This window comes from Solea senegalensis, linkage group LG14 (assembly GCF_019176455.1).
Source record: "Solea senegalensis isolate Sse05_10M linkage group LG14, IFAPA_SoseM_1, whole genome shotgun sequence".
Classification (NCBI taxonomy): Eukaryota; Metazoa; Chordata; class Actinopteri; order Pleuronectiformes; family Soleidae; genus Solea; species Solea senegalensis.
In genome coordinates this window covers 15,484,581-15,510,138 of record NC_058034.1, presented here as the reverse complement: position 1 = coordinate 15,510,138, position 25,558 = coordinate 15,484,581, and the positions used below count along the sequence as shown (strand labels likewise).

At 41.5% G+C, this 25,558-nt stretch overlaps 1 protein-coding gene across 1 annotated transcript; it reads left to right on the top strand.

Moving 5' to 3' along the window:
- The first annotated feature begins 1,559 nt into the window (after positions 1-1,559).
- rfx2 (regulatory factor X, 2 (influences HLA class II expression)) lies at positions 1,560-25,538 on the top strand. The gene is made up of 18 exons (XM_044044505.1): positions 1,560-1,817; positions 12,599-12,707; positions 13,486-13,578; positions 14,682-14,764; positions 15,072-15,342; positions 16,405-16,479; positions 17,665-17,846; positions 18,052-18,171; positions 18,754-18,875; positions 19,288-19,406; positions 22,121-22,233; positions 22,337-22,488; positions 23,102-23,199; positions 23,988-24,137; positions 24,284-24,492; positions 24,602-24,755; positions 24,869-24,940; positions 25,485-25,538. Exons 2-18 carry the CDS (start codon positions 12,600-12,602, stop codon positions 25,536-25,538), a joined length of 2,175 nt encoding a protein of 724 aa, XP_043900440.1. The 5' UTR covers positions 1,560-1,817; position 12,599.
- Positions 25,539-25,558: the final 20 nt, after the last annotated feature.

Here is a 25,558-nt window from a genome sequence, read left to right as displayed (position 1 = left end):
TTATTGGGGGAATAAATAAATACCATTAATACATGCTCAGAGAAAACATTTCATCAAGGGAGAGGAACAAGGAGGTCAGGACCCTGTACAGACCTGCTGAGCAGGAAAACCATAGGAGGATTAAAACCTGCCATTTCCTTTCAAGTGTTTGTTTAAAGAGGTGAAAACTTGTGAAATGTATGATTGTTTTGTCCTGTTTCTTGAAATGTCTGGGTCATGACACCCACGACCTGAGGGTAGCATTTCATAGGCAGTGGAATCCTTTGCTGATCTTGGTCTGTTACAGTAAATTATCATAAAACTATTGATTAATTCACAGAATAGTATCTTACAGTACTGAACATTTGTAAATTAATGACTCCACAAAAACACTCAACAGCATTTGGACTGTACAAACACTGGTTCCGTTTCTAAACTTTAGCCTTAACTTTATGTATATTTATATGTGTGTGTGTCTTCTTATATATATATATATATATATATATATATATATATATATATATATATATATATATATATATATATATATATATATATATATATATATATATATATATATATATATATATATATGTATATATATGGATACTGTAGTGTGAAAGAGAGAATTTTCAGCAGCATTGTTACATGTCGTGTCACACTAAAGTCCTATGCTGCCCCCATGTGCTGAAGATCTGAACCACAGGAACACATTAACAGTCCTGAGAGATCTCTGTGTAGACTTGCTTTTACGTTTTCATTTAAATCAAGGAAGAGACAATTGTTTAAACACAATAATCTACAGTTTTCATGAAAAACTGAGTTTTACTAGTTGTTTTGGTCTCTGACATGTATTTCCACAGTTCAAAGTATTGATTAGGGTATAGTCTACCAAATATAACCCTTATGAATAAATTCATAGCATTCAAAGCAGAAACAACCTTCAAATAAAAGCTGTAATAACTTTTGACCGGTTGTGTTAGACTTTTAAGGACATATAAAAAGTTCAAAACCTATTTGGCAATAAACCGTATTCTGATTCCATAGTGACATGTTGGGCTGCAACTAATGATTATTTTCATGATTGATTAATTCTCACTTGTTTGGGCCCTAAAATGTCAGCAAATGTTGAAAAAACATTGTTGGGTGTTCCCCAAACCTGGAAATGATGATGTTCCCAAAATGTCTTGTTTTGTCCACCAACCAAATTTTTTTGTCACATGGAGCAAAGAAACCAGAAAATATTCACATGTAAGAAGCTGAAAAAAACAGATAAACTTATAGTTACTTATAAAAATCACTCAAAAGAGATTAATCGATTATCAAATAGATCAAGATTACTAATCAAATACTCATTGCAGCCCTAGTGCCAAGTATGGACCACAGCATTCATGGCTTATTGTGCAGGGATCCTGAAAGCACCCTTAATATGAGGAAGCTAAATGAATCCCAGTCATAATTAATTTGATTATTTACAGCTGTGGTTTATTTATTTTTTAATGTAAATTATGCACAAATACATAAGCACCACCACTTCCCTAGCTAAGGCCGCCACCTAGTGGCTAAAGTTAAACTTACAGCTAAATGTTAGCGGGCGGGGCTCTTTCTTTCTGGCCCCTCCCTCGCATAGTGAGGGCGCTGACGTAGCCACTCGAGGGTAGCAACAGTTGCCTCGAGACCCCGTCGCGCCATAGTGACTGTAGCCGTGGAGACAGTTACTTACCAACGGGCGCAACACTCAGCAACAGCAGCAGCAGCAGCAGCATCTGAAAGTCACCGAGCGAGTGGGAGAGAGGAAAAGAGAGCAGAGCAAGGGCAGAACTTTTCTCAAGGCGAAGGTGACTATATATTCATCACTATAGAAACTTTATTTTTTTTTATTTAAAAAATAATAATATTAATAATAATACTCCTGGACCGAGAGCGGTTTCTTGTTTCTCACAACACAACACAACTTTGCCTTGTTTAACTTTCCCTTGTCGCTTTGCATTGTTGATTGAAGTAACGCTCACCTCCTCCTCCTGTAGCAGCAGCAGCAGCAGGAGGAGCAGCAGCATTAGCGGCTGTTGGCTGTAGCCTCTGGCTGGTCTTGTCAGCTTGTAAAAAAAAACATCTGGTACACTTGTGCCGCTGCTTGTCTTCCTTCCGTGTGCGTAAACGTCACGGACAGAGTCAGCACCGAGTTTTACGGTGACACAACTGTTCTAGCTCAACCGTAGCAGATGAATGGTTATGCTACTGAACTAGCTACAGCTAATGCTAACTTACACACACACACACACACACATGTACACGCGGAAGCGGCTGGGAGAAGTTGAGTTGTCGTGAGTTTTCGGTGGTTGTCGTGTTGTTGGCAACAGCAGCTCGGGCTTGTTCGTCACTTTGCGAACAAACTCAAATGTTTGCTCACTGACTATTGGGGGAAAGTCTGTACTTAACGGGGAGAGCTTTCATTACTCTTGGGCATGGATCGATACGGCTTTTGTGTCCGATATCTGCTGATACCAGTGTCTCTCCAATATAGACGTTTAAAAAAACAAAACACTAAGCCGTTTTCAATTCATGCTCCAGCTAAAGGAGTAGGTTGCCTCAGATGCCACTTTACATGGTAACATACAGGGAAGAGCTGGTACGATATGTGGTATCACATAGAAAGTGATGTAATCCAAAAACCCTAATGTCACATAACTATTTCACTAATCAAAGACAGTAATGGCGCTTTTCCACTATACAGTTGTAACTCAGCTCGGCTCTACTCTACTTAGTACCTGCTCTGACAAGGTTCCAAGCTAACTGAGCCAATCCTAAAATGTGAGGTTGTTGGATTGCTGGCCACTGATTGGAAAGACAGTCTCGTCACTGGAAGAGTCATGAGCATTCATATCCAAGGAAATGTCTAAAGTCTGATGTATTTAGCGTCAGCCGAATCACAATCCGTTCAAGTGCTGAACTAATCTTTTTTAATTAACTGTTTCTAATGATTCAGTACACTGAAAACAACTGCTTTGCTCCTCACTAGTTGGTGTGTTTGTGTCACGTATAAAATGACGCCAAGGCAGTTTAGCACAGCCATGCTACGATGACCCTGCCAAAGCCGAGTCGTGCTAGAACTGTATAGTGGAAACTGCATTTTAACTGAATTATGTAGTGGGCTGTTAATTTTTTTTATTTCTGGATGCAGAGTATTTGATACACAGTCAGAACATTATATTTTTTTAATTCCTGGTTATGGCTCAGTGGTAATGCGTGAGCACATATGTGTTAACAGCTGAGTAGTTTAAAATATTTTTAAGTCAATATATTGCTGTAGCTATGTTGTCTTTGCCCTAGTGTCAGTGACTCAAGAAAAGTTTACCTTTTTGGAACAAAAAAGCACAGCGACGCCTTTTTTCTACCCATTTCTGATGCTCGACATAGTTAAAAGTGTCACATGATCGAGTATATGTCAGTCTTAAGCTCACGTAGAGATGATTTTGACAGCATGACAAACATGTGACATTGACATTGGTGGTCTGTATGTGTGACAGCCTGTGCTTAGTGAGACATTACATTCATGTGTTTTCATATCTAATCCATTGATTTTGACCAATAGTAAATCAATACCTGAATAACCACAACAGTCACTTTGTCACCTAACTGTCACTGTTTCTGCTAAAAAGTTCTTAGAAATATGTGAACTTTAGGTTACACTTATCAAATTTAATGCCACTGGTTTCTTTCTCCGGTATCAGATAATTGAACGTACAGAGTTCTTTTAAATTTGTCGTTTTTTGTTTGTTTTTATTCTCTCTGTAGTGTAAAATACTGTAAATAAGTGATGTTCCTTCCAACTCCTTTCATGACATGCAAAATATAGATACCTGTTGAATAGACTTGGAAGTAAGATCTTGCAAGATCAGCCGAGCAGCAGCGCTGCATCATTGTTTGAGTGACAGGTCTAATAAGGTTTGTTTTTTCACCTCCTGAGAAACCAAGGAAATGTAGTGAAATCACCCCCCACACACACACAATTTTAAATTCCCCCTTTTATTAGTCTGGCATGTGTGGCTGTGACTGTAATCCAGCTCTTTGCATACTTCTCTCCTTCCGGGATTCTGTTTTTTCTCTCTCTCTCCCCCCAGAGTTACATTTATTCTAACGATCTATCTTTTCAGAGACAGCTGTCAGGTGCTCAGTCATTTGAAATGTTTGCTGTTGAAGCATCAGGAGGAATCTTTGTTGCATGAAAAAAAATCCACTAATTAATGCCTTTTCTCGTTGGTACTGATTGAGACACAAACTTTCAAATGTGAATGTACATAATGTACTGCTCTTTAAAAGGAAGAGCGCTAAAGGATTCATTTTAAATACAGTAGGTGATCAGGAGCTTGCAAAGTAAGCTTGACAGTGTTAGTATTATTATTAATAATTAATAAATGGGATGTTAAATGTAGTGTTCATGAAGTTTCTCTTCACCTGTGATTTTTACACATATTTGGCCAAACTATTTGAAGGGAAGAACTGGATGTGCTTTAACAAAGACTTGGCTTGTTGTGAAGTGACAGAGAGAGAAACGATTGATTGGTCAGACAATTCTCTGCAGCTACACAGCAAAAAGAAAAAAGAAAAAGAAAAGATGACTGCGCTGAAACTCTGTGTATAACTCCCACCAACCCCACCTCCCAATTTGAGCGGGACACTGTTATGTTTACATGGCAACTTGATATACAAATACACCCAAGTCATGGAAGGAAAGAAGATGAAGTGGGCCGGGGGTGAGATGTTATTCTTTGAAAAAGTCAATGTTTTTAATCAGGTTATTTTCATCTCTTTGTGGTGAGAGTGCATAGATTTGGCTTGCAGAGGCAGGTCAGTAAAAAAAAAAAAGGTACACAGAAATGATACTTAAACAAAATGGAGAGCAACTGGTAGTTTGATAGTTATTCAGAAATATTGTACTAGGCTGCAAAATAGATGAAAATTGCTGGTAGAATGATCATTTAAAAGGGTCTATTATGTGTGTATGGTGTGCTCTCCACGATTATGGTTGTACTTTGGTCCATTTCACAATGAATAGCCTGTGATTTGCAGGGAAATATGAGCCTTCTTTAGGCCAAACTAACTCGCTTGTATGGTTGTATTTTGAGTGTTAAATGGGCCTGTGCGGTGAGTAGTACAGTTCAGCTATCAATAGGACAGCTGCAGTGGTCTCTTGGGCAGCGGGTGATCTGACACAGCTTTTGGTCACATGTTGTGTTGTGTTGTGTTGTGTGTGTGTGTGTGTGCGTGGACACGTGCGCATGAGCGTGCCCTCTGGATGTGCCTGCGTATGTGTGTTTGCTCATGCTGTATTTAGCTTATCTTGATGAGCGCTGCGCCGGGGAGAAGCTCTCAATCCAACAGCCTGGCCACAGATACGGACACGGACCGAGTCTCTACCACCACCTTTGTCCCTGCTGTTTGCAGTCGATCATAATTCACAATGCTGCATTTACTTCCTGTTGTGCTCATTGAAGTGCCTAGTGTCTTTTTGCTAATTTCAATAATAAATGTCTGATATTAACACAGTTTTAATGGTTTATCCCCCAACTCTAGTCAATGGCATGTCACAAAATCACAGAGCAAAGCAGAATTGAGAGGAGAATGCCTTGTGGGACTTGTTTAGTAGAATTTAATAGTACAATTTGTACACATGAAATGTGACACTTTCATAATTTGTTTATTTGTTAATAGCCTTCTATAATAAGTGGCCCACTGTAACAGGTTTAGACGGATCTGTTAAAAGGAAAACAGCTTAACTGACTATGTGCTCAAGTCTTCCAGCTACAACGATTTTTTTGGAAATCATTGTAGGCTTATGCTTATGCTGCTAGGATACAAAGAAACAAATGTTGTCACATACCAGAAAATCTGGCCATTGATTGGCCCATGCGCAGTGGCAACAAGTTGAAACTCGTGAAAATTAAATGTTTTTCTGTGTGTGTGTGTGTGTGTGTGTGTGTGTCATCCGGAGCATTCCTAGCATTCCACCTGTTTGTATCATAGCTACACAACTGCTAATTAAATTTCCTGCCGCAAACAGCAGACAAGGCAGTGACATTTGCATTATAATGACTCCCTCCCTCCTTCCCTTGCTATTTCAGGCAGGAGTAGCCCCCATCCTCCCGACACTTTCTTTTGTAGACTTTAAGGATAGTTCAAGATATGTTCATAATAACAACCTCAAAAAGTGTGAAAAGTGCATTTGTGAGCATCTGTTCAGGTCTAGCTTTACCTAAAGTACAGGTGTTAGTGCTGCCAAAGATGATTCTGCTTTGTGGACACCTTTAAGATCCAGTCAGTGTGACCAGAGTGTGAGGTAATGCATGTAATCACTTTCTTATAGCTGGGTCACACTGAAGAACAGCCTGCTCAGCTGTTGTCCTCAGATCGACTGCAGTTTCATGTTGAACACAAGTATTACCCCATAGCCCATACATTGGTTTATGTTGCCAATGCACAGTGTCAACATTAACAACCCCACGTTGTATTAGCATAGAGTGCACTGATGTGATTTCCAATTACAAGTGGTCACTGGAGGAACACACAGCTCATCATCCCAGAGCTGGTAATTCTCGAGGTAATGGTTAATGCTCAGGAACTGTCACTGTTTAATGTGCATCAATTAGCATGAATGTTGGTGGGATTATGTAAACCATAATTTTTTTATATCCCTGGATCTGGCTGCTGGCTCCAGAAAAGATTATTGAAAATCCAGACCCTGTCTTTGTATGTCTTATACAGGAATCACTGGTTCATTGGCAACATGTAGACTCTGTCCCCAAGTTGATACATAAGTTGATGCCATTAAAACTGGTCGAGTTGCTAAAATCAGACATTGATCCTGTGTTCAAAAGCCACTGTGCTGCACAGGGTTTGCCTGATTTCATCTTCTTAAATCTGAGTTTAGTGGCAAGTATTCAGTATGATGCAACATTCATCACATGAATAACACACACCTGGATCAGTCCCAGGTTTAAAGCATTAACTGATGTCTTGTTGTTTTGCGCTTGTGAAAGCACGCTGTGCTTACTGTACGATGAATCTTATGGTGTGAAGTTAACACCCACCTAGAATGCAGACACCTCCAGGGCAAAGAAATGCTTATCTCAGATTTGTCAGTCAAGATCGGCTCACGCTCCTGGTGTCTGAGGTCATCCTTGCAGAGAGTCGTTCCTTGGGACATAAAACTCCACAGGTTGGAAACACACCTGTTGAAGAGGGAAAGCATAAGCAGATATAAATAATGTAACAAACACAACAATTAGTTTTTTGCTTGTGGAGTGACTGCATAATTCCACAGATTAGGATGCAAGTCGGGGCTTGACTGAGGTGTAAGAATACCGTATCAAACTACTCGCAGTTTTCAGGCAGTGTTCTTAATTTTATGTGTATATGCTGTAAAGGCTTTCATAGAGGCAGCAACATTGCTTCCAGCAAAGAGGTCATGATTTAGATTTAATTTGTTTCCTTGGAGTCTTCTTGACGATCATGCAGCCCTGTCAAATGTGTGTGCTCTGTGGGTTGTCTGGTGGTGTAATCACTTTAATAAGGGCCCATGTTAGCTTTAGCTCTATTTTACATCCTTTACATACTGCATAGACAATATTATTAAAGTCGTGAGGTGCACGGCACTTGAAAAAGTGATTCATCTTAATGGGTGTTATTGAATATTTCCTTGAAACACAAAAAATAATTGTGCAGGACAGAAACACGTACATAAACTAAGTATTTCCAAACATATAAAATCACTTCTTATAGTTGATAAGATTATGTGATCGGCACATAATAAAAATCAAGAGGGAAGCATTTTATTATACACAAGTGTGTGTATTATTTTTACCAACATTTCTTTAGCACATTTTGCGAGCCCTGACCTTAAGACGTGAAATGACCTGCTAGTGGCCGTCTTTGCCATTTCCCTGCTCTCTGTGTTTTCCCGGTGATCTTCTTCTCATTTGTAGTTTGTGATTCTCCTTCTTCGTCTGGAGATGTTGAAAGGGTTAGAAGAGGTACAGCGCTGGGGGAGGAAGTTGCAAGTGCAGACCATGGGCGAACACACAATCTCCATGGCAACGGTTTGATCTTTCTTCCTGTGGCTGTCAGGCCTCCAGCGCACACGGTGACAGAGTGGACAGGTCGTGCCGATGACCAGAGGTGGGAGGTGTGGTGGGGGTGGGCAGGTGGGTTAGAGATGGTAGTGATCAATGCCCACTACATATGCTCACTCTCTCTCTTTCTCTTTCTGTCTCCCTCTCTCTCTCCCTCCAACTCTGCCATCTGCAGACCCCAAGAGCTGCTTTGATTGGATTAGCCATGAATTAATGAGACAGACTAGAAGAGCAGCCTCTGTTGTGGAAATCTCTTATCATATCTTAATCCACTCTTTGTGTGTGCGCGCGTGTGCCTGTGTGATCTTTTAGGTTCTTTTTAATTTGAAGAAAAGCAAGTGTTTCTGTTATTTTGGAACCCCCACAGTGGCAATGATTTTTCATGTTGGAAATATGATCAATTGAATTAATCCCCAAATTAGGGAATACATGAATGTCAAAGAGGCTTTTTCTCCGCTGATATGTGAAAGGTGTCATGGAAGCAACATTGCATAGTGTAGAAACAATGTCCCTCAGTAATGTCCCTTTAAAGTGATTGTCTCTGCTTTATTTAGCTTTATCTTCCAGCAAGTTGGGGAAAAAAGTATTGCTCTCAAGTGGTTTTACCTTCTTCTGTGCCGTGGAAAGTTTGGACAGAATCAACTTGCTGTTGGATATGTTGTTTTTGGGTAGCTGAAGTATAAAGCAACCTTAAAGAATGGACTGTTGTCTCCCTGATGACTTAAACATTCCGCCTTCTTTTGGCCACAGAGTAGTTACAAAAACAGAGCACTTCATCTTGTCCCTTTAAGTTAAAACTAGTATAAAGTCTGTACATTTTTCTATAACTGCAGCACAAGAATAACTCTGTCTCTGTGTCTCCTGTTGTCTGAAATTAATAGCTTACATAGTATTTATTGTAAGTTTCTACTTAGCGTGAGATAGAGGGATCAGGTGGGGGGATGGCATTGTTTGGTTTGGGAAGTATTCTGTTGGTTGCATAGCAACAGGCTCCTGGAAACGGGAGTGGACGGTGTTGCCAGTAGCAACCGTTGTTGCTCTGCAAACAATGTGGGCCAGTGCAAACATGAGCCAAGACTGTGGGCTCCTGCTTTTAATTGAACATCTGTATGTGTTTTTCTCTGATTGAGCCCTGTTTAAGTTAGAGCTGTCAGTGACACATGTTAAAATCTTGTCTGCACAGTGAACATCAAACACTGTTGTATTATTGACCCTTTATAAGGCTTTGGAGTTTCTGTCAGAAGTGTCTTTTCTAAGGTAACTCTTGACAAGAGGGACGGATTTTGTAATGTTGCCGAGTGGTCATCTGGGATTTACTTGAATGGAAACAGGCCCAGATGCCTGACATGGGAACAGTCTTGAAATTGTCTCTGTTTTAGGAGGTAGAGGTTTTGGCGTGAAACAGTAGACCATCCGGAGCAGCAGATTTTAAAGGAACATGCTGTATCTCAACCGTTATGATTTTAGACCTGCTTGTAGGGAATTTGTAGGTCTTTTAACCCTTCATGAACACCAAGCAGAGAGGCTCCTGTCTGCCTGCACTCTTTCCCTTTCCCCCCTTCCTCCAGTGCTACGATTTGGCACACAGCACCCAACCTATTAAAGACAGAGCTTTAATTGAACTTTAATGGATGAAAACGTGAAGGTCAGTGCTCTGTTTCCTGATCCCTCATTATCTTGCAATGCTTCCCACTCCTTAATGGCATAGAGAAGCCCTCAGAGCAGTGTCACTTCCTCTGGTGAAAATGACAAGCCTAAAGATAAATGATGGAATTATTAGAAGTGTATTTATAACTGAGCTGACACTCCATGAACAAATTCCTTACTTTAGAAAGACGCTTGAATGTTTGCTGCAGCTTTTATAATTGTTCGCACCTTGTTGGTGTCTCTCTAATAATGCAATTTCGGTATTTAAATTGCATACAAGAAAGATGTGTGAAGAAAACCTTTTACATTAGTACCTTCACAAGTAAGTGCTAACTGTGACCTGAACAAATACATAGACGGTGGACACTGGGTTTGTTTTGAAGATTGAGACAATTTCATCTTAGGCGTCCTTCACTAACAGAGCTTTGTCTGCCCGTGGCAAAGTCTTCTTGCATGAGAAAAGCCCGTGGTGGCACACCCAAACCTGACGTTTTCTCTCTAGCTGCTTTCACACATGCACTGAACTTTAGAGATTTGTGTAGAATGGCTGTATGTGTGAATGCAGACGTTGTTTGGAGATTCTCTGGGTAAGGTTCCAGTGAGCTCATGTGAGAATGCATATCACTCAGACGGCGTCTCGCTGCTTTCGTCACGTGTGAACTGCAAACTCTGGAGAATGTGCAGACCCAAATCTGCCATATCATATCTGAAAATGACTGCTGAAGTAATACAGTTACGTTCATTTTAAATGAATGCGTTGTAGGATTTGAAGAAGTAATTGAACTTTTAGTCAACTGTTGGATTTCTTCATTGTCTTTAGTTGATTTAAAGTATACTATTCTGTTCTTTTGTACTTTGTTTTTAAATTATCTTACCATAGAAAGTTGTCAGGACTGATGCTATAACTTTAATACTCCTGAGTGTACACATGCAACGTGTACTGTGTTGCAGTCTGAGCAAAACCCAGAGTTGCTCACTCTTTTAGTTGAAACAGAAAATCGTTGTTTACTCGTCCAGAGCTGATTTTACAATATAAAGATCCTCAGACTAAACATTTTTAATACAAAGTGTGCCTTTTTTTGGCAGTGAGAACGTTTTAGTCATGGGATTTTGTGATTGTTGTTCTTGCGTTTAGTGTGTGATACCATGTCGTATTTAGTGGCAACCTTTTAGGTGGTTGTGTGATTTAGTGGCATTACCATGTGTCATCATAGTCTTTAACTTTGAAAGTGTTGCACAATAGATGATGTGACTCCCAGTTTGATGTGAGCATAACATTTTTGTTGGAATCGTGGTTTGGGTTGCCTCAATTTATTTCCCTTTCTATGCCATCTCCAACAAGGTTCCTTGATTCTGACTCATTTTTGCCCTTGTTTTTGTACATTTTCAAAAGATTTTCTCTACTTTTAATGTGATTTAATGTGAGGCCTCTTCTATTCTATGAAACCTCAGCTCCATGCATGGTAAAGGGCAGTCCTCTTGTTTGCCGCTGAAATTGAGAGAGCCTTTTGGAAGCAGTGGATCTTGTTGATGCTAAACTGAAAGAATCTTTGTGGGAGAACAAGCAAAATCATCTCAAGTGTAATTGCTTTCATTGTGCAGTCCAAAGACCAGTGGGTGCACCTGTTGCTTACAGTTGACTGCTGCAGCCTAATTGGTGTTGTTCAGGTCTTTTCTCGTGAATTAAAATAAGACTTGAGTGCATGCCTGTATGTTATGACTAACGCAGCGCAACATGTCTTAAGCAGGTTGCGTCTTGCCACCGTGTGCAGTATCACTCGCGGTGAACACCTCTCCTGTCTGCCTACTCACTTTTCCTGCTGCCCCCGTGTTTCTGCCTTAAACCAAAGACTGCTCATCAATTCAGCCCCCCCCACGCTGTGTTGTATCTCCCTTATTCTAATCCTCCTCCCCCCTCTGCTCTTTGCAGTCGCAGTCCAAAGTTCCTGTGCAAGAGCTTTATAAAGGGGGTGGGAAGGGAGGAGGGCGGGTGTGGGGAGTTGTTAGGGGAGTGATGGGGTTTAGAGTTGGGGGTGGTCGCCATGGATTCCTCACCATGGCAACCGACAAACGTTTACAAAGCATTGAGGAATTTCCTCATATCAGCTGGATTATTGGAGCCCTCAAGAGAACAGAATGCTGGATATCATCAGGACCCTGGCAGGGCTGGAGCCCCCACTGCCATTTTCATCTTTCTCTCCCCCCAGTTTTTTCTTCTTCTTTTTTTTTTTTTTTTACAGAGAGTGGAAAAGTTGTTTTTATTTTTTTTATCTCACTCCCCCTTGCTCTATTCTTCTCTTGTCCCTGCCTCACTCCCGCTCATTCCCCCTCTGTCCTTTTTTCTTTAAAGAGAGCCTTTGTGTTGCTCCATTTTTAGCTCCCTTTGCTATGCTCTGCACATTGTCCCCCAGTGCAAAGGCAAGTGGCAGCAGTGGGTTTGGCCCCCAGGAAGCACTTGAATTCCGTTGGTAACATCAACTCCTGTACTGTAACTTTTCCACCTGGGTCCGGCCCGTTCTGTCAGTGGGAGTAAGTCTGTGTAATAGGGTGGTGCTGTGTATTTTGCCATTGATTAAGGCCAGAGGGGGCCAGCACTGACTCTGCTTGACTTGACAAAGTTAGAAACCCCCCTTGGGGCCCAATGAATTCCCTGGTGACTCCAAGAGAAAAGGTGTAGGGTACAAACCTCTGTACTTTTAATCTCTGTCCAAGTGCGTAGACTAGACAAACACAATCACTTTTTTTTTTTTTTTTTAACCTTTTCATAGTTTTTCTTTGTTCTGGTTTTTAAACTCTTGTCCCTTTTTCTGTTTTCCTTCTTCACGTCTCCTTTGCTAAACCAGCATGCAGAACTCCGAGGGAGGGTCAGACACTACGGCCAGTGTGGCAACACTCCGGACGTCATCATCAGCCCAGGCTCCTGTGGTACAGCCTGTCCCAGCCTCCCAGCAGGTAGGGCAATATATAGAAACTCGCTACTTCTATATTGAGAGGACAAATGGGCAAAGTCTGTGATGATGATTCCTTTCCAAATCTTACGTATAAAACAATAGTTATTTTGGAAAACAAACAAGGACCTGCTAGTGCAGTGCAGTGCAGTGCAGTGCAGTGCAGTGCAGCTCAGTTCAGCTCAGTTCAGCTCATCATGGCATGGTTTGGAAAGGTTAACCCTGATTTGACTCACCTTTTCACCACAGTGAATGGCACATTTAGTGTTTGTGCATGGTGAATATCTTCACAAAAGACTCTGCTGCATGCACTTAATGTTCCAGTCCCCCACCTGCAATAAATAAAAATGTTTTCAATTGTGGTTACAGTTTGCTCTTTGTCAACAACTTAACTTGCCTCCCCTCCTTATTTCCAGCACTTACATACTTCCTGACAGTCCGTGACAGACTTTGCAGGAAGTTACTCAACCATGTTTTCTCTCTGTCTATACTTTACCGGGCAATTTTTAGACAGTATTGTTAATAAACCATATAAATACAGTTTGAGTCTCTCCAGTGCACCCGTGCTTCACTGTCTATGTTAGACTTGCAGAAAGACCTATTAGGTTTCATTCACCTCCATCGTAATTATCATAAATCTCTCCGCACACCCAGAGACGAGGCTTGAATTAGACATTTGTTTATGTGTTTGCTAATGCTGTGTTGAAGTTACGTTTTCACTCGTGTGTTTGTGATTGTACTTGCATACCTATGTAATTGAGTTATGTCTTGTATCCACACAGAGGGTGCTGGTTCAAGCCACAGGCTCAGCTCAGAAGGGAGGACAAGTACAACAGCTTTCAGTACCCAGGGTTCAACAGGTCCCTCAGCAGCAGGTACACAGTACTGTACATACATATACAGTGCTGTGAAAATATCTGTGAATCCCTTGAGTATTTTTACACTAAAAATTATATTATTTTGACTTTTGAGATTGAGTCCAAGAGAGGTTTATTTTTGTGAACCTATAACCTGTTACACAAGGGTTTAGATTTATCACTCATGTCTCATCCCGGGCAGAAATTTATTTATTAAGTGCAGTTGTACCAGTTCAGACTAAGCGTTCTGGCCTTTGACTGACGTATTTACAAACCATGTTTGTGTTAAACACTGGCAGCTCATTCAGTCCATCAAAAGCTGCTCATCCAGAGGTGAAATGTTCCTCCTGCTTCCTGTGCCCCTCACTGTGTCTTTCTCTGGCTGAGCCTGGCCCACTGCTTGCATACATGAATAACATAAAAATAGTATCTTTTGATGTGTATGACAGCGAGTCTCCTCTGAGTCTTGGGGTATGAGGTGACCTTGCTGCAAAGCCCGATGATGTTCCTGGGGGCTTGAACCAAATCCCAACACAAAATCTGTGTGACGTCTGGTGTCTTACGCTGAAAACTAGCATCTGACGTGATGGACATTCTATTACTTTTTGCCGTTTAGTTCTCTCTGTCAGATCAATTCTTTTTTTTTTTTGCTTTTTTTTTAAAGATAAAATGATTGGAGGTTTTTTTGAGTTCTAGGAAAAATCTATGTTTCAATCTAGTCCACTTTAAGATTCAGTCCTTCCCTTTAACGTTTGATCCCCCGCTCTTAATTTAAGAATTTAAGGACCTTGTTACTCACTTACTCAATCAAATTATTTAAAAATGACAGAAACACTACATCAAATGCATTTGCACTTCTAAATGTCATAGTGTTTTTAAATGTCAAGTGATTGTTGTATTGAGGCGTTTACTTCTGGTAGATTCTTGTGAACACACCAAGGGGTGTGGAATGATTTAAAAAATTTTTTTACTGCACTTCATGTACACATGAAAACACTTTACTTTTATCTGTGCAGTATTTCCAACAGTTATCCATTCTTTTTCTCCACGTAGAGACTCCATGTGAGATTCTTCTGTATTTTCAGTGGACTCTGCTTCTTACCTGTGTTGTCTCTCTGTAGGTGCAGCAGGTTCAACATGTCTATCCACCCCAGGTTCAATATGTCGGAGAAAGTGGAGACGCTGTTTACACCAATGGAACTATGTAAGCAATATTTCAAATGTGCAGCAAATGAAAATTACGCATGGAACTCATGTAGATTATTCGGCTCCACCTTGCATTTAGTCAATTTGGAATCAAGAATGAATGGATAATGGATGAAGGAAGTGTCCACTCTTAAATGTGACAGTTACATGTGACAGTAGCACAACCAAATACTTTGATGTCACATTGTTTCCGATTTCTCAGACAATACATACTTCCTAAAATGTATCCATGGCCATGAAATGAACTGCTGAACATTATCATTTATCGACTTGACTGCATGTTAATTTCAATGCTCGTTCCCCAGCCGAACGGCCTACTCCTACAACCCCGAGGCTCAGTTGTACGGGCAAAGCAGCGGGGGAACTTACTTTGATTCTCAGGCTGGTGGGACTCATGTCACCACAGTGGTTTCCTCTGCCAGTGGTGGGGTGCCCCCTCATGGCATGGTGGGAATCGCCATGGACGTGGGCAGCAGCCACATCATCTCCAGTGGCAGCACCTACCTGATCCATGGAGGAAGCATGGAGGGAAGCCGCAACCACATCTCACACTCATCACGCTCCTCCTCAGCTATGGTGAGCTTCACTCACCTGTGAAAACACACACACATACACTTTCCAAAATAAAAAAAACATTGACGAGCAAGCAAAAATTCTGCAAGTCAGGTTTATTTCCACCAGACAATAAATGACTGACAGTGTAAAACTTGACTCGACGTGTGTCAATACTCTCTATCTCACTTTAAGGTGATGTTAGATACGTAGTGGTGCTGCCTGTCACCACGACCAAGCCTTTTTCAGACTGGGCAGCCCTTCAGAATAATTCTGAAAGACGGGGACAGAGACACAGGGTTAACAGCAACCTGAGTCGAGGCCTCCTGGCTCTGCTGTAACACACGGAGAGCGCTCGTAGAATCAGGACACTGGCTTAAATAATTCAGCTCTCCCTTGTTTCAGTAGTTTTCACAGGCACTTGAGCGCCCTGCAAAACAAAGCAACCCCTGGGGCTCATTACCATTTGGCCAAGAGCCCTCGGGAGCCTTCTTAAGGCTTGGAATGCTGCCTGCTTCTTTTTCCTTTTCTTCTATGTCTCCAGTTTGGCTGCAGAACCACATATCTTTTCTTTTAAACTCAATTTTCCTTTACAACTTAACAGAACGTCCCTGGTTTTGTGCTTCACTTTGCTTGGCACCAGTTGGACTCCATTATTTTTTTGTGGTCCAAAGACCGAAAATATGTCAGTGTATTTCTTATTGTGACACGGTTTCATTTGTAGGGGCATTGTTGACCTTATTGTCCCTGAGCTTGACGTGACCTGTGCCCTTGTTTGTGGTTCCTATTTGCATACATTAGAGTGTCTGACTGCAAGCCTTCACTGAGCAGCTTAACCCTATGAGTCCCTTGATTTGCATGCTTTTGTCAGCCAATAATGGTTTTGGTTGCAACACTGACTGATTTTTAATGGAAATGCAGAATTCTGGCTGCTTGCTAACAGTCTTATTTCCTTTTGTTGTTCTTTTTTTTCCCACTATACCCTGCTTATTTCTGTCCCCTTTCTCTTTCTCTGTCTCTCTTACTCTTTTGCCTCCTCTCCCCTTCTGTGTCCACTGTTTTTTTTTTGCATGCTTCTTTCTTTAGCTTGAAATGGCGATTGAAAACCTCCAAAAGTCTGAAGGAATTGCAAGTCACAAAAGCAGCCTGCTCAACAGCCATGTAAGTCAACCAGGAACTTTCTTTGAAAGGGACATGGGAGAAAATGAAAAAAAAAAAAAACAAGTCCGTGGCTGAACCTGAAGGAAACGTGTTCTACTGTTCTGCTCAGTTGAACACAGAACCACTTGCTAGCTTTGCTGTTTCCACACTTTCTTACTGACACAAATAAGCATTTGCCAGTTTCCGTCTTTGAGAGTCTGTAAGTGAGTCTCAATATTCTTCATGAGTTTAAGATGAATGATGGATTTGTACTACTAAACACTAAAATAAACCAAGACATGCATGCACTGGTGTTTTGAGGCCAAGCGCACATCCAGACAGACATTTGCCCCCACATTAAAACAACATGGGCTTCATTAACTGTTTTAGGTCGTATTTGTAAGACAGTCATGTAAGATCTCGTTGGAGGAATGGGCTCACATTTGTATGATTATGTCACATAAGCACACTTACCCCATCCATTAAATGAATGCAAATCAATGAGAGGGACTTTTAAGGGTTTTTATAGGCAAATGCCTGTTTGAATGTTACTTGATTTCACTCTTGTTACGAGGCTGTTGATCAATTATAATAGCATTCAAATAAGATTATTTTAGTATCTCCATCCTCACTTTAACTCACATGGGGAAATTTTGTGGTAAAGATGTTTTCCCTAACTTCCAGCTCTTAACCTCTGCTGTCATCTCCCGAGCTTGTCACCATTTGTATAAATAGTGTTCAAACTGTTTGAAGTACAGCATTCGCTTTAAATGTGATTTGCAAATTGGTTATTTTAGCCTTTTATATGAATTTTGATTGTGTTGTTAGAGACAGACAGACAACTTTGTCCTGCTCATTAGTTTTGTGAGAGTAATTGTGAGGTCTTTCATATTTTTACTGAGTGAGTGGTGAGTGTTCTCTTAATCAGCCATTTCTTATGCTACGGTCACTTACTGCTGCTATCAAGAATACAGAGACCAAGGCTTAGCTGAGAGTGCAGTGGTCCATCTGGTGTTTCACCTCCTAAAAGAGGTGGTTACAAGATGTTTGTGTGTGGATGATGTGAGTGTGTGTTTTATCTGTCTTTTGATGTGATAATACGGTGCAGTGCTCCTCTCCATTAATGGCCAGGTGACTCGCAGAGCAGAATTTGTCCACGGAGGCTTACTAATTGCGTGACTGTGGCTTCCTCTGTTGTATTTTTAGCTGCAGTGGCTGCTGGACAACTATGAGACAGCGGAGGGAGTTAGCCTGCCCCGGTGCTCCCTGTATAACCATTACTTGCGACACTGTCAGGAACAGAAACTGGATCCGGTCAACGCGGCTTCCTTCGGCAAACTCATCCGCTCAGTCTTCATGGGCCTGAGGACTCGCCGCCTTGGCACCAGGTACAAATAGGAAGAGGTGGTTGCAAATGTTGAAGATGCTGATAACAGTAATCATGTCACCATTTCAGATGAGTATGATGATGCTTATAAGCATTTGAGACTTGCTGATGGAAGAGGATAATGATAGTGATTACCCTGATGGCAAGTTTCTCCTCTTCATTGGTTTCTGTTTTTTTTTCTCTCGCTCTCTAACTGAATCGACCAGAGGCAACTCCAAGTATCATTACTATGGCATCCGGGTGAAGCCAGACTCACCGCTCAACCGGCTGCAAGAGGACACACAGTACATGGCCATGAGGCAGCAGCCTGTCCACCAGAAACAGAGGTCAGCAGCACTCTCTCCACTCATTTGTCACATTTTCCAACAATGTCCCATTCATCCAGTGTCATTTCTTAAATTAAAATGAAGATGTTTTAACATGATAATAAAAAGTAATGCTTAAACAAACAAAATGATAACAACAACTTATGAACTAACAACTTATTTCGAAATACACATTACAAAATGTTTAACCACTTGATGACACAAATCAGTATATAAATCCCTGACTCTGCTGACCAAAGCTCCTCATTCTAGAGACTGCAAATGCTCTGCCCCCTTTAGTTTTCAGCTGAAAGACCTCTGCTCGAGCATCTCAAACTACACACAGGAGCATGTGGTACTAAAAGGTCAGAGATATAGGTTGGAGAGAAACCATGGCGAGTCTAAAAAGTCATCCAAATCCATTCTTAAACTGACAATGAGTTAAGGAAGCTCAAACAGAGATGTTTTATGATTCAAGCTGGTAAAAAGGACTATTGCAATAGACTAGGATGAGATTTAAAAAGAAACAAGAATTACCTTTTCTCTGTGACAGCTGCCTTACTTTCATCAGCAATTCTCTAATGCTCTCTGCTCACTGTCCAGGTTCAAACCCCTGCAGAAGGTTGATGGCATGTCTGACAGCCTGTGTGGGAGCTCTCAGAACTGTAACAGCACTCCAGAGCAGTCTGTGGCTGCTCAGAGCCAACACCACCAGCAGTACATAGGTAAGAACAAGAGCTGAACACTTTGATGTACGTGATGATCCATATTTTGCACAATTGCTTTAACCTTTTAAGTCGAGCTTAAGTTCCCTGTCCAGTGTGTTACAGATTTAAAACAAGATGGGAACATTAACCACATGAAATATTAACCTCTACAGTGAAGATATGGCAATCACAAATAAATGACAACCTTTGAGATTTACTAATTGCATTGTTTCAAATTGCAATTGTAACTGCAAAAGCTAGATGGCTACCAGCTCTTTGTATCCATTATTGCATTACTGAAATTATAGAATTTTTTTTTCCCCTGGGTAGACCCATGTATACACAGCTACCGTCACACACTGACTTGATTCGGATGGTTAAATGAATTGTAGGATGTGTATTTCTGAGTCTACGTCTTTTGTTTATGCAGATACATCCCACAACCTGCCTCCGTTTCCCTCTCCTGACTTGGGCACTCAGCCTCTGCCTGAGCGCATCAACGTGAACGATATCAAGAAACTGCAGACGCTCTACAGAGATCACTGTGAGGTGAGTCGACATAGCCCAGTGTGTTCTACCTTCCACTGTCTTAGAAAAGTCTAAACTGTAGTTTTAAATATTGAAACTTTGAGCAGTGACTTACTTAGCTGATATGATATCGGTCCGATAACAGCTCCATAGTTTAAAAGGTCTAAAATGACTGTATCGGGCTTATATCAATATCAACAGATACACAAAAACATGAGTTTGTCTTAGAGAAAATACTGCCTGTCACATTTTAAATGGCTTGTGAATTAACTGTCTCTTCCAATGAGTCCTTCCCATAGCGGAAATATTAAGGGCACACTGACAATTAATAATACTATCTATGCACTAATTAAGCTGTTATGTATCCACTAATGCATTGTGCTTGCAGATAAAAACGTAATTATCTCATATTTGAACTGGTGACCTGCTGATAACTTATCTCGCACTGACTCGTTGACATGTGTTAAATGAGTCTTAAAAGTTGCGTGGTGTTCTTCATCGCAAGTGCCATGCTCATTGAGCAGGAGCGTAACCCTCTGTGACATCTTAAGCCTGGTTACCATGGGAACGACAAGAGACTTTTATTTTCTCAACATCTGCTCAACCAAAAAAAACAGCAAAACGTCAGGCCCTGGACTTACTTGAGTCCACCCACCCAAGTTTTGAATGGACACAAAGAATTGCTCGAACTTTGAAAACATCTACGTCAACAGTGTGTTGATAACCCAAGTGATCTTTGTGTAGTCAAAGCTAAATCTTCTTCTGCATAAACCTCCCATTTTTAATCACAAATGTTTTTAAAAGAGTTGTTGCTCAAGAAGTATTGTGCAACAAACCAACATTTCTTGACAAATATGATATACCAGCCTAGTGTTGGGCAGATACACGTGGTGAAACCAGGAAACTGAAGCCTGACAGAAAGACCTGCATTAATGTATAAAGACATATCGAATAAGAAAGTGTGTGTACTGTGCACAGATTTCACAGTTCCTGATTGGGTAATGAATTTGAGTAGGCGGAAGAATTATCCAGAGGGAAAAGCATTCTGGCAAGGAGGGGAGTATAAACAATAGTGAAAATTAAAATTTGGGGGCTTTAGAGGCAGTAGAGAGGCTATGAATAAAGCAGTGAAGCTCTGGCCTTATCATATTATCCCTGCCCTCCTCATGTCCAGCCCCACCACGCTCCTTTTGTTCCAGCCGTCTTTTCATCTCCGTGCAGCTTTCAAGACATGCCAATTAACCTTTCAGCGCGCTGGGTGGACATCTTGGTGTCTTTGTGGTGGCCTCCCCTTGGGCCTTTGTGTTGCCTTGTCTGTGGACAGGCACATGGGCTCCTGTCTTTGTCTGCTAGTGCATTTCTGTCACTCTCACAGCTCTCACTGCCTCAGTGTGTTTAATGTTTATGCCTTTCACTTTTCTTTTCTTTCTTTTTTTTAACTTTTGTGTCGGGGTGGTGGTGGGGGGTAGATGTTTCCATGTTTCCTTCACTCATATATAACAAGTTAACCTGAACATAAAGCAGTATTTTTTATTGTATCTGTGTCTGATACAGAAACAACACCCATGCCATTAAATGAGAGATCAAGCAAGAAATAATTAGGTGTTTAATAAAATGCTGAGGGTAATAAATCACAACGTGTTAACCACAGTCTTTGTCGTGTGTGAAGGGGTTAAGATATGGGAATCTACGCTGCAGGCACTCGTCTGTGTGTGATTGTGTGAACACGTGTTATTGCTTCTCCACACTTTTTTTCTTCTTTCTTTCTTTTTCTTCCTTTTCCTTCTTTCTTCCGAGGCTTGATGTTTTTCCCGTGTAAATGAAAAACTGTGGCGGTAAGACACTCTTGTTTCGGAGGGTATGGGGAATTCTCCTTTTTGTTTTGGAGTTCTGTGTTTGACCTGTTGCTGGGGGCAACTGTAAACAAGGTTGCCATGGCGACGGCTGGAGAGGAAGCAAAAACATATCATGTGATTGAAGCATACGCCGCCGTGTAACAAGATCCAGCGGCAAGTGCACGTCCTGCCAGATAGCGAGAGAAAGGAATCTCGGGGCACGTTGTAAATCAGACTCTCATAATGCTCACAGTGGAGATTTACTGGACTGTTTGAGAGCATAAACATGACAAGTTTGAACTGAGTCGTGTGGAGCCTGGCTGACGTTTCCGTTGGCCTGCTGAATAACCTTAACAACCTCTGCACAGTGCTGGGGTTTGTGTTTCACTTTCATTTGCACAGGCGACTACTTTCCCTCTAAAACTGCCTAATTATTGTAGCCCACTGGCTTAGCCGTGCTTCATTTGTGCTCCTTGTTGATACTCGTCTTTCAAACAGCCTCATGCATATGAACAGGAAAGAGGAAGTCACATGGGTTTATTTCTGGTCAGCAGCCTCACCACTAATATACAGCCAATGCATATAAAGTACTTCTCTGCTTCATATAAAGACAACCAAGTAAGAGCGAGTGAAACCGCACACTGCTGATCAAACTGCAGATGAAGCCTGAACGTGGTCTTTAGGAACCTCATGATGATTAATGTGCAGGGAGCTGTGTTTAAGCTGGCTCATTGTCTAAGCAGGAGGGCCTGCAGTGAGCGAGAGGCTGCCTGCCTGCCTGTAGAAACTTTGTTGTGTGTCTGGTTGCCATGGTTCAGCTCTGTGTTTTGACCCCCACCCTCCCCCTTTCCTCCCCCTCTCTTCCCTCCTCTGTTCCCTCCCTCTGCTGCTCTCCTGCAGGCTACTTTGGATGTGGTGATGAACCTCCAGTTCCATTTTATTGAGAAACTGTGGCAGACCTTTTGGTATTCAACAGTGCCATCTAGTGACGGAAATACAAGCCTCAATAACAGGTCAGAGGAAGTAAATAATGAAAAGGGCAATAATGCTTAAGGGCATAATGAACCTTGAATGTCTATAGAAATGTCTTTTGTATGTTTTGTCCTGTTTGTGTAGTGATGATGACATGGAAGGTGTGATTCCCAGAGAGAAGCTTGTCGCTCTGTGCAAATATGAACCAATCCGACTATGGATGAGGAGCTGTGATCACATCCTCTACCAGGCTCTAGTGGAGATCCTTATTCCTGATGTCCTGCGTCCTGTTCCCAGTCAGTATTATGCTTTTTTTTTTTTAATTAAATATTGATAGGAATTTGGCAAATACTAAAAATACAATCATTTTCAGACTCTATTTCAATTAGGTTTTCTTATACAACAGTCCAATTCCTTAGGGATGTTTGGTTTAAAATCACTTATGATTGAGAAAACCTTTCAATATTCACATTCACTGGTGTCACACTGGTTGTGTGGTGAACCCCATCTTACGCCTAGTGTCAGCTGGGATTGTCTACAGTGTCCTCCCTTCCTCACGTGGAGGATACGTCGATAGAATATGGACGCATGAATCAATCAATCAATCTTAATGTGTGGATCAACCAGTTAGTTATTTATTCACCTCTGTTAGATTAAATGTAATGAGATGGAGGATGATTTCTAAAACAAACACTGTTCATGGCTGTGATCAACTCATGTGAAGAAGTAGTATTAAGTAAAGATCTGACTCCTAGTATTTCTGCTTCCTGTCAAACACTCGCCGTTAGATTTAAGGGATTTCGATTTTTATCCTGTGACAGACTTGCCTGACTCGGTGCCACGTGCGCTTCCAACATAACGGCGATGTAGTAAACTTGTCTTGTAATCCAGGGTGTTTTCGTTCCACAGGCACTCTCACTCAAGCCATCCGTAACTTTGCCAAGAGTCTGGAGGGCTGGCTGACTAACGCCATGACCAGCTTTCCACAAGAGATAATCCGCACCAAGGTAACGAGAAAGACTCTGATCCACTTCAGCTACACTGTGTTTGCATGTCTTCAATGGATTATACAGTTATGTCCATTATGGAACAATTTATTCTGACGTTTATCCCTATTCCTCCTTTCCTTACAAATTTGTGTCGCTCATGTGTGACCAAAACTTTTAGTTTAGGCTAACTGTCAATTCTAGCAACAGAACATATTCAGTTCATATTTTTTCTGAATAAAAGCTCTGAACTCCATATGAAATTAATTATTTTTGTGAAGATAAGCAAATAATTTAAGATCAGATTTGTTAAATCATCTGCCGGGCCAGATACTGATGCTGGCGGGCCAGTTTTGGCCCACGGGCCACCAATTGCTGACCACTGAGTGACCACTGAGTGACCACTGTCTTATTGTATAGTCTGGTCTAGTTTAGGTGGGTTTATTGGCAGCACTATCCAAAGGTATGTTTGTGTGAGTGTATAATTGGTAATAGTGTGATTTCATAGCCTCAGAATGAGACTTTTATGTGTAATGTGTAAGTTGAGGGCTTTTCTTTACCGCCTTGCACTGACATGTTTCTACAACTGCCTGAAAGGAGGTGCATTTTTGCGTTTTGATGGCCCTGCATAAAACAATGAAGAATGTGTGAAAGAGTGGAGTGAGTTGTGCTAACAGAGGAGTACTCGGTTTATTGCACTGTGCAGTCTCACTAATGTTCACACACTGGACCTTTTAAAATGCAGTTATTGTGAGTAAACGTTTAAGTTGTGACCTCGGTAACACGACTGTGTGTCCTGTGCTGCTCAGGTGGCCGTGGTCAGTGCCTTTGCCCAGACTCTGAGACGTTACACCAGCCTGAACCACCTGGCCCAGGCAGCCCGGGCTGTCCTCCAGAACACCTCCCAGATCAACCAGATGCTCTCCGACCTCAACAGGGTGGACTTTGCTAATGTCCAGGTAAATTTTGAATAAAGCAGTGAAGCTCTGGCCGTCAGCTTCACGTTAAACTGTTTTGTGTTGATGTTTGATCATGTTGCTCTCACATTGTGTTTGCTGTTTTCTTCACTGAACCTGGTTGGTTGTGTTTTGTTGTGTCTTAACAGGAGCAGGCGTCTTGGGTGTGTCAGTGTGATGAGAGTGTGGTCCAGCGTCTGGAGCAGGACTTTAAAGTCACCCTGCAGCAGCAGAGCTCTCTGGACCAGTGGGCTACCTGGCTGGACAACGTGGTGTCTCAGGTGCTGAAGCCTCACCAGGGCAGCCCGAGCTTCCCCAAAGCTGCACGCCAGTTCTTACTCAAATGGTCTTTTTACAGGTAACATAAACACAAGAGCACAACAAACCTTTTTATTTATGTATTTGTAAAAAATGGACCGAAAGGTTTATAGACTATCTCTCTGTTCTTCTCTGCCTCCTCCTTGCAGCTCCATGGTGATCAGAGACCTCACTCTGCGAAGTGCTGCCAGTTTTGGCTCTTTCCACCTGATCCGCCTTCTTTATGACGAGTACATGTTTTACCTGGTGGAGCATCGTGTCGCTCAGGCCACTGGAGAAACTCCTATTGCTGTCATGGGGGAGGTGAGAGAGCATGTTTACACCTGCTGCTGCTGCTGCTGCTCAACAGACACAAAAAATTACGATTTATGTTGACATTTGCTGGTTTTGTTAATGAATCTTCTCTTGAATTACAGTTCAGTGACCTGAGCTCGATGATGCCATCGCTCTTGGAAAAAGGTAAGTCTTTACTTATTGTTACAGAGCTAGTTTTAAAATGTCATAGTTTAGTATGTCGTCCAAAATTGCACAAAAATGTCATAGTTTAGTATGTCGACCAAAATCGCAGCAAAATGTCATAGTTTAGTATGTTGTCCAAAATTGCATCAAAATGTGTTAGTTTAGTATGTCATGACAAAAAAAGTTATAGTTTCGCATGTTGTTCAAAAGTAGACAAAAAAGTCATAGTTTGGTGTGTCATCTAAAATTTTATAGTTTCTTCCGTGGGAGTGAGGTATTGTTTTTGGTGGCTCTGTGTGTGCGTGTGTGTGTGCTTTCCGCCAATATGAGCAACAGAGGCCGATAGAGGCTTGTTCGCATTTGTGATAGACACACACATTGCCCAAGAACTTTGACCCTGACGTGGATTTGAAGAGACAACCTTGTGATCTGGAGTCAGACGATCTACCATTACACATAGGCCGACAGGCTTGTTGAGTTAATGGGTTGAATTCTTCCATCTCTGATTGCCTTGTTTTTTGGGTAGTAGAAATCTCCTCTGAATCTTTTATGTTTGCTTCTTTGTGTCTTCAGTCATACTCTCACCAAGCCTTTCCCGAACGCAAGCGAAATCTGAAAATCCTCTGACATCGAAACCTTAAATCACA